Here is a 17,926-nt window from a genome sequence, read left to right as displayed (position 1 = left end):
ATCTTAATGTTGTTCCCTATCTACAGTATCTTAATGTTGTTCCCTATCTACAGTATCTTATTGTTGTTCCCTATCTACAGTATCTCAATATGTTGTTCCCTATCTACAGTATCTAAATGTTGTTCCCTATCTACAGTATCTTAATGTTGTTCCCTATCTACAGTATCTTAATGTTGTTCCCTATCTACAGTATCTTATTGTTGTTCCCTATCTACAGTATCTCAATGTTGTTCCCTATCTACAGTATCTTAATGTTGTTCCCTATCTACAGTATCTTAATGTTGTTCCCTATCTACAGTATCTTAATGTTGTTCTCTATCTACAGTATCTCAATATGTTGTTCCCTATCTACAGTATCTTAATGTTGTTCCCTATCTACAGTATCTTAATGTTGTTCCCTATCTACAGTATCTTAATGTTGTTCCCTATCTACAGTATCTTAATGTTGTTCCCTATCTACAGTATCTTAATGTTGTTCCCTATCTACAGTATCTCAATATGTTGTTCCCTATCTACAGTATCTAAATGTTGTTCCCTATCTACAGTATCTAAATGTTGTTCCCTATCTACAGTATCTTAATGTTGTTCCCTATCTACAGTATCTTAATGTTGTTCCCTATCTACAGTATCTCAATATGTTGTTCCCTATCTACAGTATCTCAATGTTGTTCCCTATCTACAGTATCTTAATGTTGTTCCCTATCTACAGTATCTTAATGTTGTTCCCTATCTACAATATCTCAATATGTTGTTCCCTATCTACAGTATCTTAATGTTGTTCCCTATCTACAGTATCTTAATGTTGTTCCCTATCTACAGTATCTCAATATGTTGTTCCCTATCTACAGTATCTTAATGTTGTTCCCTATCTACAGTATCTAAATGTTGTTCCCTATCTACAGTATCTTAATGTTGTTCCCTATCTACAGTATCTCAAAATGTGTTTCCCTATCTACAGTATCTTAATGTTGTTCCCTATCTAGAGTATCTTAATGTTGTTCCCTATCTACAGTATCTCAATATGTTGTTCCCTATCTACAGTATCTTAATGTTGTTCCCTATCTACAGTATCTTAATGTTGTTCCCTATCTACAGTATCTTAATGTTGTTCCCTATCTACAGTATCTCAATATGTTGTTCCCTATCTACAGTATCTCAATGTTGTTCCCTATCTACAGTATCTCAATATGTTGTTCCCTATCTACAGTATCTCAATATGTTGTTCCCTATCTACAGTATCTTAATGTTGTTCCCTATCTACAGTATCTTAATGTTGTTCCCTATCTACAGTATCTTAATGTTGTTCCCTATCTACAGTATCTTAATGTTGTTCCCTATCTACAGTATCTTAATGTTGTTCCCTATCTACAGTATCTTAATGTTGTTCCCTATCTACAGTATCTCAATATGTTGTTCCCTATCTACAGTATCTTAATGTTGTTCCCTATCTACAGTATCTTAATGTTGTTCCCTATCTACAGTATCTCAATATGTTGTTCCCTATCTACAGTATCTTAATGTTGTTCCCTATCTACAGTATCTTAATGTTGTTCCCTATCTACAGTATCTTAATGTTGTTCCCTATCTACAGTATCTTAATGTTGTTCCCTATCTACAGTATCTCAATATGTTGTTCCCTATCTACAGTATCTTAATGTTGTTCCCTATCTACAGTATCTTAATGTTGTTCCCTATCTACAGTATCTTAATGTTGTTCCCTATCTACAGTATCTCATTATCCAAATGATCTGTTCTGAATGCTTCTGTATACAATGATCAAAATACATCTATTGCGTGTGTGTGTGTGATATTGCTGAGAGAGAGAGAGAGAGAGAGAGAGAGAGAGAGAGAGAGAGAGAGAGAGAGAGAGAGAGAGAGAGAGAGAGAGAGAGAGAGAGAGAGAGAGAGAGAGAGAGAGAGAGAGAGAGAGAGAGAGAGAGAGAGAGAGAGAGAGAGAGAGAGAAGCGCTGCATTCCTCTCACTCCCCGATAGGACCACCAGAGGAGATGGAGCTATAGTGCTGAGAACACAACGCCGAAAGAAAAGAAGAGGACAGTGACATATTAACTGGGAGAAATAGAATATAAGAGGAGATAGAGTGTGAAGAGGGGAATCTGGGGCAGATACTCATTAGTGATACACATTAACATCGGCAGGCTGGAGCAAGAGAACGTGAAAAAGGTTTGGAGAAAAAATACATCAAAAGAAGAAGCCAGAGAGCGGAGCGGGGTGAAGGATGACAGAGCAGCTTGCCCCGTCCTGAGATCAGCCCACCTCCTCCTTCCTCTCTTCACCCCTCCTCTGACGCCATCACCTCCCATCACTCTCCTCCCTCACCCTCTCCTCCCTCTCTCTTTCTGGTTAAACCAGACTTGATGACCAGTCCTGACCAGATTCTACCCCCATCACAACCCTCTGGAATCTCTCCAGCTTCTCTGGAATCTCTCTCAGCGTTCCGACTCTGGCAGTCTTCTGACCACGTTCAGATATTCTCTCCAGGAGAAGACAGGAAGGAATAAGAAGAAGGGGGAAGTTTGTGTATTTCTGGACAACTAACGAGTCTCTGCCATCTCCTTGCTGTGAGGACTGACCTTTCTGTTCAGAGGGAAGATAAGGACCTACGACATCCAGAAGACATTTTCACCTGAAGACTTTCCCGTCTACTCTGAGTTACAGAACAACACTTCTGAGAAATAAACACTTTAACAAGGAAAGAAGACATTTTAACGAGGAGGACATTTTAACGAGGAGGACATTGTAACACCAACAGAGCATTTCAACAAAAGATCAAGACATTTTTTAAGATTCTCTTGGACCGTCTCTGTTTAATTTTCTTCAACTCTGTTCATCCACTTCTCTTGGACTCTCTGTCCTGTACATTTCTCTGTGAGTGTCAGTTGGTCCATACAGCCCAGCCATGCAGGTGTCTATAGCATGTACAGACCCCCACATGAAACGCGGGAATGGGGACCACAAGAATAACTCCAGCCCGGGGAATGCTGCCCGGGCCAAGTTCAGAACTGTGGCCATCATAGCACGCAGCTTTGGGGCGTTCGCACCCCGGCACCACATCTCTCTCAAAGAGTCCACGGGGAAACTGACCGGCATGAAATACAGGTCTGTCTGTCTGTCTGTCTGTCTGTCTGTCTGTCTGTCTGTCTGTCTGTCTGTCTGTCTGTCTGTCTGTCTGTCTGTCTGTCTGTCTGTCTGTCTGTCTGTCTGTCTGTCTGTCTGTCTGTCTGTCTGTCTGTCTGTCTGTCTGTCTGTCTGTCTGTCTGTCTGTCTGTCTGTCTGTCTGTCTGTCTGTCTGTCTTATTGTGTGTGTGCGAGAGAGTGTGTATGTGTGGCTAAAGCTGGGGGATGGTATAGAGTGTGTGTTGTGACATTAACGTAGTCTAAGTGTACATATATTTTGGACTTTAGTATTTGTTTTGTTTGTGTGTGTCAAGTAGTCTCTTGCGGTTTGAATATCTTTTCTGGTTTTTCTTCTCTCCATATATTTACCACTCCAAGCTCACCCTGTGTTTGTATCTGTGTACATTTGGCCATTGTGTCTGTGTGTTTGTTTACCTTTATTTAACCAGGTAGGCAAATTAGGAACAAGTTCTCATTTACAATTGCGACCTGGCCAAGATAAAGCAAGCAGTTTGACACATACAACAACACAGAGTTACACATGGAGTAAAACAAACATACAGTCAAATAATATAGTAGAAAATTAAGTCTATATACAAAGTGAGCAAATGAGGTGAGATAAAGGAGGTAAAGGCAAAAAAGGCCAAGGTGGCGAAGTAAATATAATATAGCAAGTAAAACACTGGAATAGTAGATTTGCAGTGGAAGAAAGTGCAAAGTAGAAATAGAAATAATGGGGTGCAAAGGAGCAAAATAAATAAATACAGTAGGGGAAGGGGTAGTTGTTTGGGCTAAATTATAGATGGGCTATGTACAGGTGCAGTAATCTGTGAGCTACTTTGGCAGCTGGTGCTTAAAGCTAGTGAGGGAGATAAGTGTTTCCAGTTTTAGAGATTTTTGTAGTTCGTTCCAGTCATTGGCAGGAGAGAACTGGAAGGAGAGGCAGCCGAAGGAGGAATTGGCTTTGGGGGTGACCAGAGAGATATACCTGCTGGAGCGCGTGCTACAGATGGGTGCTGTTATGGTGACCAGCAAGCTGAGATAAGGGGGAACTTTACCTAGCAGGGTCTTGTAGATGACCTGGAGCCAGTGGGTTTGGCGACGAGTATGAAGCGAGGGCCAGCCAACGAGAGCGTACAGGTCACAGTGGTGGGTAGTATATGGGCCTTTGGTGCCAAAACGGATGGCACTGTGATAGACTGCATCCAATTTATTGAGTAGGGTATTGGAGGCTATTTTGTAAATGACATAGCCAAAGTCGAGGATCGGTAGGATGGTCAGTTTTACGAGGGTATGTTTGGCAGCATGAATGAAAGATGCTCTGTTGTGAAAGGAAGCCAATTCTAGATTTAACTTTGGAGATGTTTGATGTGAGTCTAGAAGGAGAGTTTACAGTCTAACCAGACACCTAGGTGTTTGTAGTTGTGCACATATTCTAAGTCAGAACCATCCAGAGTAGTGATGCTGGATGGGCGGGCAGGTGCAGGCAGCGATCAGTTGAAGAGCATGCATTTAGTTTTACTTGTATTTAAGAGCAGTTGGAGGCCACGGAAGGAGAGTTGTATGGCATTGAAGCTCGTCTGGAGGGTAGTTAACACAGTGTCCAAAGAAGGGCCAGAAATATACAGAATGGTGTCGTCTGCGTAGAGGTGGACCAGAGAATCACCTGCAGCAAGAGCGACATCATTGATGTATACAGAGAAAAGAGTCGGCCCAAAAATGTAACCCTGTGGCACCCCCATAGAGACTGCCAGAGGCCCGGACCACAGGCCCTCCGATTTGACACACTGAACTCTATCAGAGAAGTAGTTGGTGAACCAGGCAAGGCAATCATTTGAGAAACCAAGGCTGTTGAGTCTGCCGATGAGGATGTGGTGATTGACAGTGTCGAAAGCCTTGGCCAGGTCAATGAATACGGTTGCACAGTATTGTTTCTTATCGATGGCGGTTAAGATATCGTTTAGGACCTTGAGTGTGGCTGAGGTGCACCCATGACCAGCTCTGAAACCAGATTGCATAGCGGAGAAGGTGCGGTAGGATTCGAAATGGTCAGTAATCTATTTGTTGACTTGGCTTTCGAAGACTTTAGCGAGGCAGGGTAGGATAGATATAGGTCTGTAGCAGTTTGGGTCAAGAGTGTCCCCCCCTTTGAAGAGGGGATGACCGCAGCTGCTTTCCAATCTTTGGGAATCTCAGACGACACGAAAGAGAGGTTGAACAGGATCATTTGCAATAATTTTGGCAGATAATATTAGAAAGAAAGGGTCCAGATTGTCTAGCCCGGCTGATTTGTAGGGGTCCAGATTTTGCAGCTCTTTCAGAACATCAGCTGACTGGATTTGGGAGAAGGAGAAATGGGGAAGGCTTGGGCGAGTAGCTTTGGGGGGTGCAGTGCTGTTGACCGGGGTAGGGGTAGCCAGGTGGAAAGCATGGCCAGCCGTAGAAAAATGCTTATTGAAATTCTCAATTATAGTGGATTTATCGGTGGTGACAGAGATTCCTATCTTCAGTGCAGTGGGCAGCTGGGAGGAGGTGCTCTTATTCTCCAAGGACTTTACAGTGTCCCAGAACTTTTTTGAGTTTGTGTTGCAGGAAGCAAATTTAGGGATGGAGATTTCAGAGTTGTTGGTGTGTGAGGGAGAGAGAAAAAGGCAGAAAGAGAGAATGAGAGAGAGTGAGTCATTGTGGAGAGATGAGGGTGCAGTACAGGTAGGGATTTAGATGAAAGTTGTTTGAAGGACAATAGGAAGGACATTACAGTAGGAAGGACAGTAGGAATGACACTACAGTAGGAAGGACAGTAGGAAGGACAGTAGGAAGTACACTACAGTAGGAAGGACAGTAGGAACATCATCATCCTTTAACATCATGACCCCAGTCATTATCCCCTCAATAATGTCCCCCTGGTGAGCACTTTAACATCATGGCCCCAGTCATCATCTCCTCAATAATGTCCCCCTGGTGAGCACTTTGGGAAATCCCATTGGGATTTGGTGTCAGTCTCTCTTCCTCGCTCTCTCACTCTCCCTCACACAGACACACACACACACACACATACATGCACATAACACACTCACACACTCACTCACACATAGGCACTTCAACAAGTCAGTTTTACAGTACTTAGTGGTGTGCTCCCGCCCTGAGAGGAGACAGACTCTCTCTGGTCCCTCTGCTGTAATTATACTTATGGACACCGTGTGTCTGTGTGTGTTTGAATGTGTGTGTGTGTGTGTGTGTGTGTGTGTGTGTGTGTGTGTGTGTGTGTGTGTGTGTGTGTGTGTGTGTGTGTGTGTGTGTGTGTGTGTGTGTGTGTGTGTGTGTGTGTGTGTGTGTGTGTGCCTGTTCGCGCGCTCTCTCGCTTTTTACACACTGTTAGGCTGAAAGCACAGGGAATGTGGCCAGATGATGAGCTCAATTTGAATGGCAATGCTCGTGCACACACACAAATTAAATTCCCAGGATCCTATCCCTCTCACAGTACATGATGACAGAGTGGTTTCCATAGAACAGTACAGGTCCACAGTGCTGTCAAATTGTCTGTATACAGTGAGGGAAAAAAGTATTTGATTCCCTGCTGATTTTGTACGTTTGCCCACTGACAAAGAAATTATCAGTATATAATTTTAATGGTAGGTTTATTTAAACATTGAGAGACAGAATAACAACAAAAAAATCCTGAAAACGCATGTCAAAAATGTTATAAATTGATTTGCATTTTAATGAGGGAAATAAGTATTTGACCCCCTCTCAATCAGAAAGATTTCTGGCTCCCAGGTGTCTTTTATACAGGTAACGAGCTGAGATTAGGAGCACACTCTTAAAGGGAGTGCTCCTAATCTCAGTTTGTAGCAATCAATCAATCAGATTCCAAACTCTCCACCATGGCCAAGACCAAAGAGCTCTTCAAGGATGTCAGGGACAAGATTGTAGACCTACACAAGGCTGGAATGGCCTACAAGACCATCGCCAAGCAGCTTGGTGAGAAGGTGACAACAGTTGGTGCGATTATTAGCAAATGGAAGAAACACAAAAGAACTGTCAATCTCCCTCGGCCTGGGGCTCCATGCAAGATCTCACCTCGTGGAGTTGCAATGGTCATGAGAACGGTGAGGAATCAGCCCAGAACTACACGGGAGGATCTTGTCAATGATCTCAAGGCAGCTGGGACCATAGTCACCAAGAAAATGATTGGTAACACACTACGCCGTGAAGGACTGAAATCCTGCAGCGCCCGCAAGGTCCCCCTGCTCAAGAAAGCACATATACATGCCCGTCTGAAGTTTGCCAATGAACATCTGAATGATTCAGAGGACAACTGGGTGAAAGTGTTGTGGTTAGATGAGACCAAAATTGAGCTCTTTGGCATCAACTCAACTCACCATGTTTGGAGGAGGAGGAGGAATGCTGCCTATGACCCCAAGAACACCATCCCCACCGTCAAACCTGGAGGTGGAAACATTATGCTTTGGAGGTGTTTTTCTGCTAAGGGGACAGGACAACTTCACCGCATCAAAGGGACGATGGACGGGGCCATGTACCGTCAAATCTTGGGTGAGAACCTCCTTCCCTCAGCCAGGGCATTGAAAATGGGTCGTGGATGGGTATTCCAGCATGACAATGGCCCAAAACACATGGCCAAGGCAACAAAGGAGTGGCTCAAGAGGAAGCACATTAAGGTCTTGGAGTGGCCTAGCCAGTCTCCAGACCTTAATCCCATAGAAAATCTATGGAGGGAGCTGAAGGTTCGAGTTGCCAAACGTCAGCCTCAACCTTAATGACTTGGAGAAGATCTGCAAAGAGGAGTGGGACAAAATCCCTCCTGAGATGTGTGCAAACCTGGTGGCCAACTACAAGAAACATCTGACCTCTGTGATTGCCAACAAGGGTTTTGCTACCAAGTACTAAGTGTTTTGCAGAGGGGTCAAATACTTATTTCCCTCATTAAAATGCAAATCATTTTATAACATTTTTGACATGAGTTTTTCTGGATTTTGTTGTTGTTATTCTGTCTCTCACTGTTCAAATAAACCTACCATTAAAATTATAGACTGATCATTTCTTTGTCAGTGGGCAAACAAAATCAGCAGGGGATCAAATACTTTTTTCCCTCACTGTGGGTCCACAGTGTTGTCAGATTGTCAGTATAGGTCCACAGTGCTGTCAGACTGTCAGTATAGGACCACAATGCTGTCAGATTGTCAGTATAGGTCCACAGTGTTGTCAGACTGTCTGTATAGGACCACAATGCTGTCAGATTGTCAGTATAGGTCCACAGTGCTGTCAGACTGTCTGTATAAGACCACAGTGCTGTCGGACTGTCAGTATAGGACCACAGTGCTGTCAGACTGTCAGTATAGGACCACAGTGCTGTCAGACTGTCAGAAGGACATTAAATATGTAGCATGCAGAGGAGGGCTTTTACAATGGGGGAAATAGGTTAGGCTAGGGTTACTGTTAACAACACTAAGGCTGGAGCTAGTTGTGTCTGTGTAGATCACTCAGTACTCTATTGTCTTCTACTAACAGGCAGCGTGACCCAGTGGTGTCGCGTTATCTTCTCTACTCTTATTACGGTATACTTTTAAAACATGCACACACACACAACCCATCAACGGGGGTTAGCAACAATCTGCTCTGGCAGCTAAGAAGAAAGGATGGAGGAGATTTATTTTTGTTTGTTTTTTAAAATTTAACCAGGGAAGTCAGTTAACCTCGGGACGGACATCCAGCGAAAAATCCTATCGCCATTAGCATAACAAAATTTAATAGATATATTTTTTCAAATATAGGACTATGTTATATCGTTTTATAGATACACCTCTCCTGAATCGAACCACGTTGTCCGATTTCAAAAAGGCTTTACAGCAAAAGCAAAACATTAGATTATGTTAGTGGAGTATATCGTAAAAGTAGCCACATAGCCATTTTCCGACCAACCACATGCATCACAAATAACCAAAAAACAGCTAAATGCAGCACTAACCTTTGACAATCTTCATCAGATGACACTCCTAGGACATCATGTTACACAATACATGCATTCTTTTGTTCGATAAAGTTCATATTCATATATAAAAACAGCATTTTACATCGGCGCGTAACGTTGACTAACTATTTTCCCTCAAATGCGTCCGGTGAAACAGCGCTACAATTTACTAAATTATTATTCGAAAACATTTTTAAAATGTAATATTGTCATTCTAAGATTTATAGATTAGCATCTCTTGAAAGCACCTGCAATGCCAGATTTAAAAAGGTCAGCGCCATCTTGGAACAATCGCATATCAAATCTACTCTTGTATACTATTGTCAATAATCCCTTACCTTTGATTATCTTCATCAGAAAGCACTTCCAGGCATCCCAGGTCCACAACAAATGTATTTTTGTTCGAAAAAGTTAATCCTTTACGTCCCAATAGCTTGTTCTTGTTAGCACGTTCTGAAGGCTGCACCAAAAGTTCCGTCGGCCGCGGGACTCCTCTTTCAATAAAATTAATTTTTGAATTTTTTTAGGTTCGTTCAAACATGTCAAACGTTGTATAACATAAATCTTTAGGGCCTTTTTCAACCAGAGCTCCAATAAGATTCAAGGGGGACGATTGCATTGTCTTTCAAAACGTTTCGAAAGGGGAGGGTAGCCAGGGGCGCCGGCGTCATAATGGTGATGGCCCTCCTCATGTGACCACATTCCACAGCGTCTCATTCAGTCAGTTTTCACAGTAGGAGACTCAAACCACTTTGTAAAGACTGGGGACATCTAGTGGAAGCAATAGGAAGTGCTCAATGAACCATTGCTCACGGTGTGATTTATAGGCAAAGTGATGAAGTTGAGTCCGCAATTCAGAATTCCACATCCTGTTACGATCAATCTCTGGGTTTTGACTGCCATATGAGTTCTGTTATACTCACAGACACCATTCAAACAGTTTTAGAACCTTTAGGGTGTTTTCTATCCACAAGTATTAATTATATGCATATCCTAGCTTCTGAGTTTGAGTAGGAGGCCGTTTAAAATGGGCACATTTTTTTCTAAAATCGCTGTAGCGCCCCCTATCCTAGGCGACCGTCAAGAGGTTAAGAACAAATTCTTATTTATAATGACGGCCTACCGCAGCCAAACCCGTACGATGTTTGTGCCAATTGTGTGCCGCCATATGGGACTCCCAATCACGGCCAAATGTGATGCAGCCTGGATTCAAACCAGGTACTGCAATGACACCTGTTGCGCTGAGAGAAACAGTTACTATAGAGAATGGAGAGAAACAGTTACTATAGAGAATAGAGAGGTAGAGAAACAGTTACTATAGAGAATGGAGAGAAACAATTACTATAGAGAATGGAGAGGTAGAGAAACAGTTAATATAGAGAATGGAGAGAAACAGTTACTATAGATAATGGAGAGGTAGAGAAACAGTTACTATAGAGAATGGAGAGGTAGAGAAACAGTTTCTATAGAGAATGGAGACGTAGAGAAACAGTTACTATAGAGAATGGAGAGAAACAGCTACTATAGAGAATGGAGAGGTAGAGAAACAGTTACTATAGAGAATGGAGAGGTAGAGAAACAGTTACTATAGAGAATGGAGAGAAACAGTTACTATAGAGAATGGAGAGGTAGAGAAACAGTTACTATAGAGAATGGAGAGGTAGAGAAACAGTTACTATAGAGAATGGAGAGAAACAGTTACTATAGAGAATGGAGAGGAAACAGTTACTATAGAGAATGGAGAGAAACAGTTACTATAGAGAATGGAGAGAAACAGTTACTATAGAGAATGGAGAGAAACAGTTACTATAGAGAATGGAGAGAAACAGTTACTATAGAGAATGGAGAGAAACAGTTACTATAGAGAATGGAGGGAAACAGTTACTATAGAGAATGGAGAGAAACAGTTACTATAGAGAATGGAGAGAAACAGTTACTATAGAGAATGGAGAGGTAAAACAGTTACTATAGAGAATGGAGAGTAAACAGTTACTATAGAGAATGGAGAGAAACAGTTACTATAGAGAATGGAGAGAAACAGTTACTATAGAGAATGGAGAGGTAGAGAAACAGTTACTATAGAGAATGGAGAGGTAGAGAAACAGTTACTATAGAGAATGGAGAGAAACAGTTACTATAGAGAATGGAGAGAAACAGTTACTATAGAGAATGGAGAGGTAGAGAAACAGTTACTATAGAGAATGGAGAGAAACAGTTACTATAGAGAATGGAGAGAAACAGTTACTATAGAGAATGGAGAGAAACAGTTACTATAGAGAATGGAGAGGTAGAGAAACAGTTACTATAGAGAATGGAGAGGTAGAGAAACAGTTACTATAGAGAATGGAGAGAAACAGTTACTATAGAGAATGGAGAGAAACAGTTACTATAGAGAATGGAGAGAAACAGTTACTATAGAGAATGGAGAGAAACAGTTACTATAGAGAATGGAGAGAAACAGTTACTATAGAGAATGGAGAGAAACAGTTACTATAGAGAATGGAGAGGAAACAGTTACTATAGAGAATGGAGATGAAACAGTTACTATAGAGAATGGAGAGGTAGAGAAACAGTTACTATAGAGAATGGAGAGAAACAGTTACTATAGAGAATGGAGAGAAACAGTTACTATAGAGAATGGAGAGAAACAGTTACTATAGAGAATGGAGAGGTAGAGAAACAGTTACTATAGAGAATGGAGAGAAACAGTTACTATAGAGAATGGAGAGTAAGAAACAGTTACTATAGAGAATGGAGAGAAACAGTTACTATAGAGAATGGAGGGGAAACAGTTACTATAGAGAATGGAGAGAAACAGTTACTATAGAGAATGGAGAGAAACAGTTACTATAGAGAATGGAGAGAAACAGTTACTATAGAGAATGGAGAGAAAACAGTTACTATAGAGAATGGAGAGAAACAGTTACTATAGAGAATGGAGAGAAACAGTTACTATAGAGAATGGAGAGAAACAGTTACTATAGAGAATGGAGAGAAACAGTTACTATAGAGAATGGAGAGAAACAGTTACTATAGAGAATGGAGAGAAACAGTTACTATAGAGAATGGAGAGAAACAGTTACTATAGAGAATGGAGAGGTAGAGAAACAGTTACTATAGAGAATGGAGAGAAACAGTTACTATAGAGAATGGAGAGGTAGAGAAACAGTTACTATAGAGAATGGAGAGAAACAGTTACTATAGAGAATGGAGAGGTAGAGAAACAGTTACTATAGAGAATGGAGAGAAACAGTTACTATAGAGAATGGAGAGGTAAAAACAGTTACTATAGAGAATGGAGAGAAACAGTTACTATAGAGAATGGAGGTAGAGAAACAGTTACTATAGAGAATGGAGAGAAACAGTTACTATAGAGAATGGAGAGAAACAGTTACTATAGAGAATGGAGAGAAACAGTTACTATAGAGAATGGAGAGGTAGAGAAACAGTTACTATAGAGAATGGAGAGAAACAGTTACTATAGAGAATGGAGAGAAACAGTTACTATAGAGAATGGAGAGAAACAGTTACTATAGAGAATGGAGAGAAACAGTTACTATAGAGAATGGAGGGAAACAGTTACTATAGAGAATGGAGAGAAACAGCTACTATAGAGAATGGAGAGAAACAGTTACTATAGAGAATGGAGAGAAACAGTTACTATAGAGAATGGAGAGAAACAGTTACTATAGAGAATGGAGAGAAACAGTTACTATAGAGAATGGAGAGAAACAGTTACTATAGAGAATGGAGAGTAAAACAGTTACTATAGAGAATGGAGAGAAACAGTTACTATAGAGAATGGAGAGAAACAGTTACTATAGAGAATGGAGAGAAACAGTTACTATAGAGAATGGAGAGAAACAGTTACTATAGAGAATGGAGAGGTAGAGAAACAGTTACTATAGAGAATGGAGAGGTAGAGAAACAGTTACTATAGAGAATGGAGAGAAACAGCTACTATAGAGAATGGAGAGAAACAGTTACTATAGAGAATGGAGAGAAACAGTTACTATAGAGAATGGAGAGAAACAGTTACTATAGAGAATGGAGAGGTAGAGAAACAGTTACTATAGAGAATGGAGAGAAACAGTTACTATAGAGAATGGAGAGGTAAGAAACAGTTACTATAGAGAATGGAGAGAAACAGTTACTATAGAGAATGGAGAGAAACAGTTACTATAGAGAATGGAGAGAAACAGTTACTATAGAGAATGGAGAGAAACAGTTACTATAGAGAATGGAGAGAAACAGTTACTATAGAGAATGGAGAGAAACAGTTACTATAGAGAATGGAGAGGTAAACAGTTACTATAGAGAATGGAGAGAAACAGTTACTATAGAGAATGGAGAGGAAACAGTTACTATAGAGAATGGAGAGAAACAGTTACTATAGAGAATGGAGAGGTAGAGAAACAGTTACTATAGAGAATGGAGAGAAACAGTTACTATAGAGAATGGAGAGAAACAGTTACTATAGAGAATGGAGAGAAACAGTTACTATAGAGAATGGAGAGAAACAGTTACTATAGAGAATGGAGGGAAACAGTTACTATAGAGAATGGAGAGAAACAGTTACTATAGAGAATGGAGAGAAACAGTTACTATAGAGAATGGAGAGAAACAGTTACTATAGAGAATGGAGGGAAACAGTTACTATAGAGAATGGAGAGGTAGAGAAACAGTTACTATAGAGAATGGAGAGAAACAGTTACTATAGAGAATGGAGAGAAACAGTTACTATAGAGAATGGAGAGTGAAACAGTTACTATAGAGAATGGAGAGAAACAGTTACTATAGAGAATGGAGAGAAACAGTTACTATAGAGAATGGAGAGAAACAGTTACTATAGAGAATGGAGAGGTAGAGAAACAGTTACTATAGAGAATGGAGAGAAACAGTTACTATAGAGAATGGAGAGAAACAGTTACTATAGAGAATGGAGAGAAACAGTTACTATAGAGAATGGAGAGAAACAGTTACTATAGAGAATGGAGAGAAACAGTTACTATAGAGAATGGAGAGGTAGAGAAACAGTTACTATAGAGAATGGAGAGAAACAGTTACTATAGAGAATGGAGAGAAACAGTTACTATAGAGAATGGAGAGAAACAGTTACTATAGAGAATGGAGAGGTAGAGAAACAGTTACTATAGAGAATGGAGAGAAACAGTTACTATAGAGAATGGAGAGAAACAGTTACTATAGAGAATGGAGAGAAACAGTTACTATAGAGAATGGAGAGAAACAGTTACTATAGAGAATGGAGAGGTAGAGAAACAGTTACTATAGAGAATGGAGAGAAACAGTTACTATAGAGAATGGAGAGAAACAGTTACTATAGAGAATGGAGAGAAACAGTTACTATAGAGAATGGAGAGAAACAGTTACTATAGAGAATGGAGAGAAACAGTTACTATAGAGAATGGAGAGAAACAGTTACTATAGAGAATGGAGAGTAGAGAAACAGTTACTATAGAGAATGGAGAGATAAACAGTTACTATAGAGAATGGAGAGTAGAGAAACAGTTACTATAGAGAATGGAGAGAAACAGTTACTATAGAGAATGGAGAGAAACAGTTACTATAGAGAATGGAGAGAAACAGTTACTATAGAGAATGGAGAGAAACAGTTACTATAGAGAATGGAGAGAAACAGTTACTATAGAGAATGGAGAGAAACAGTTACTATAGAGAATGGAGATAGAAACAGTTACTATAGAGAATGGAGAGAAACAGTTACTATAGAGAATGGAGAGAAACAGTTACTATAGAGAATGGAGAGAAACAGTTACTATAGAGAATGGAGAGAAACAGTTACTATAGAGAATGGAGAGGTAGAGAAACAGTTACTATAGAGAATGGAGAGAAACAGTTACTATAGAGAATGGAGAGAAACAGTTACTATAGAGAATGGAGAGAAACAGTTACTATAGAGAATGGAGAGAAACAGTTACTATAGAGAATGGAGAGAAACAGTTACTATAGAGAATGGAGAGAAACAGCTACTATAGAGAATGGAGAGAAACAGTTACTATAGAGAATGGAGAGAAACAGCTACTATAGAGAATGGAGAGGAAACAGTTACTATAGAGAATGGAGAGAAACAGTTACTATAGAGAATGGAGAGAAACAGTTACTATAGAGAATGGAGAGAAACAGTTACTATAGAGAATGGAGAGAAACAGCTACTATAGAGAATGGAGAGAAACAGTTACTATAGAGAATGGAGAGAAACAGTTACTATAGAGAATGGAGAGAAACAGTTACTATAGAGAATGGAGAGAAACAGTTACTATAGAGAATGGAGAGAAACAGTTACTATAGAGAATGGAGAGAAACAGTTACTATAGAGAATGGAGAGAAACAGTTACTATAGAGAATGGAGAGAAACAGTTACTATAGAGAATGGAGAGAGAAACAGTTACTATAGAGAATGGAGAGAAACAGTTACTATAGAGAATGGAGAGAAACAGTTACTATAGAGAATGGAGAGAAACAGTTACTATAGAGAATGGAGAGAAACAGTTACTATAGAGAATGGAGAGGTAGAGAAACAGTTACTATAGAGAATGGAGAGAAACAGTTACTATAGAGAATGGAGAGAAACAGTTACTATAGAGAATGGAGAGAAACAGTTACTATAGAGAATGGAGAGAAACAGTTACTATAGAGAATGGAGAGGTAGAGAAACAGTTACTATAGAGAATGGAGAGAAACAGCTACTATAGAGAATGGAGAGAAACAGTTACTATAGAGAATGGAGAGGTAGAGAAACAGCTACTATAGAGAATGGAGAGAAACAGTTACTATAGAGAATGGAGAGAAACAGTTACTATAGAGAATGGAGAGGTAGAGAAACAGTTACTATAGAGAATGGAGAGAAACAGTTACTATAGAGAATGGAGAGAAACAGTTACTATAGAGAATGGAGAGAAACAGTTACTATAGAGAATGGAGAGAAACAGTTACTATAGAGAATGGAGAGGTAGAAACAGTTACTATAGAGAATGGAGAGAAACAGTTACTATAGAGAATGGAGAGAAACAGTTACTATAGAGAATGGAGAGAAACAGTTACTATAGAGAATGGAGAGAAACAGTTACTATAGAGAATGGAGAGAAACAGTTACTATAGAGAATGGAGAGAAACAGTTACTATAGAGAATGGAGAGGTAGAGAAACAGTTACTATAGAGAATGGAGAGAAACAGTTACTATAGAGAATGGAGAGAAACAGTTACTATAGAGAATGGAGAGGTAAAACAGTTACTATAGAGAATGGAGAGAAACAGTTACTATAGAGAATGGAGAGAAACAGTTACTATAGAGAATGGAGAGAAACAGTTACTATAGAGAATGGAGAGGTAGAGAAACAGTTACTATAGAGAATGGAGAGAAACAGTTACTATAGAGAATGGAGAGAAACAGTTACTATAGAGAATGGAGAGGTAGAGAAACAGTTACTATAGAGAATGGAGAGAAACAGTTACTATAGAGAATGGAGAGAAACAGTTACTATAGAGAATGGAGAGGAAACAGTTACTATAGAGAATGGAGAGAAACAGTTACTATAGAGAATGGAGAGAAACAGTTACTATAGAGAATGGAGAGAAACAGTTACTATAGAGAATGGAGAGAAACAGTTACTATAGAGAATGGAGAGGTAGAGAAACAGTTACTATAGAGAATGGAGAGAAACAGTTACTATAGAGAATGGAGAGAAACAGTTACTATAGAGAATGGAGAGGAAAACAGTTACTATAGAGAATGGAGAGAAACAGTTACTATAGAGAATGGAGAGGAAACAGTTACTATAGAGAATGGAGAGGTAGAGAAACAGTTACTATAGAGAATGGAGAGAAACAGTTACTATAGAGAATGGAGAGAAACAGTTACTATAGAGAATGGAGAGTAAAACAGTTACTATAGAGAATGGAGAGAAACAGTTACTATAGAGAATGGAGAGGTAGAGAAACAGTTACTATAGAGAATGGAGAGAAACAGTTACTATAGAGAATGGAGAGAAACAGTTACTATAGAGAATGGAGGGAAACAGTTACTATAGAGAATGGAGAGAAACAGTTACTATAGAGAATGGAGAGAAACAGTTACTATAGAGAATGGAGAGGTAGAGAAACAGTTACTATAGAGAATGGAGAGAAACAGTTACTATAGAGAATGGAGAGGTAGAGAAACAGTTACTATAGAGAATGGAGAGAAACAGTTACTATAGAGAATGGAGAGAAACAGTTACTATAGAGAATGGAGAGAAACAGTTACTATAGAGAATGGAGAGAAACAGTTACTATAGAGAATGGAGAGAAACAGTTACTATAGAGAATGGAGAGAAACAGTTACTATAGAGAATGGAGAGGTAGAGAAACAGTTACTATAGAGAATGGAGAGAAACAGTTACTATAGAGAATGGAGAGAAACAGTTACTATAGAGAATGGAGAGAAACAGTTACTATAGAGAATGGAGAGAAACAGTTACTATAGAGAATGGAGAGGTAGAGAAACAGTTACTATAGAGAATGGAGAGAAACAGTTACTATAGAGAATGGAGAGAAACAGTTACTATAGAGAATGGAGAGAAACAGTTACTATAGAGAATGGAGAGAAACAGTTACTATAGAGAATGGAGAGGTAGAGAAACAGTTACTATAGAGAATGGAGAGAAACAGTTACTATAGAGAATGGAGAGAAACAGTTACTATAGAGAATGGAGAGAAACAGTTACTATAGAGAATGGAGAGTAAGAAACAGTTACTATAGAGAATGGAGAGGTAGAAACAGTTACT

General features: G+C 39.7%; 1 protein-coding gene across 1 annotated transcript in view; it reads left to right on the top strand.

The window, feature by feature from the left end:
* Window positions 1-1,996: 1,996 nt before the first annotated feature.
* The window catches only part of LOC106581449 (voltage-gated potassium channel subunit beta-1), a 176,482-nt gene continuing 160,552 nt past the window's right edge, over window positions 1,997-17,926 (top strand). Inside the window, exon 1 of the mRNA XM_045704032.1 lies at window positions 1,997-3,117. Within this exon, the coding sequence (XP_045559988.1) occupies window positions 2,918-3,117 (200 nt within the window). The 5' untranslated portion in view covers window positions 1,997-2,917. The remainder of the gene's footprint in view (window positions 3,118-17,926) is intronic.

This window comes from Salmo salar, chromosome ssa20, assembly GCF_905237065.1.
Source record: "Salmo salar chromosome ssa20, Ssal_v3.1, whole genome shotgun sequence".
In the NCBI taxonomy this organism is placed as follows: domain Eukaryota; kingdom Metazoa; phylum Chordata; class Actinopteri; order Salmoniformes; family Salmonidae; genus Salmo; species Salmo salar.
This window is presented reverse-complemented; position numbering and strand designations above follow the sequence as displayed.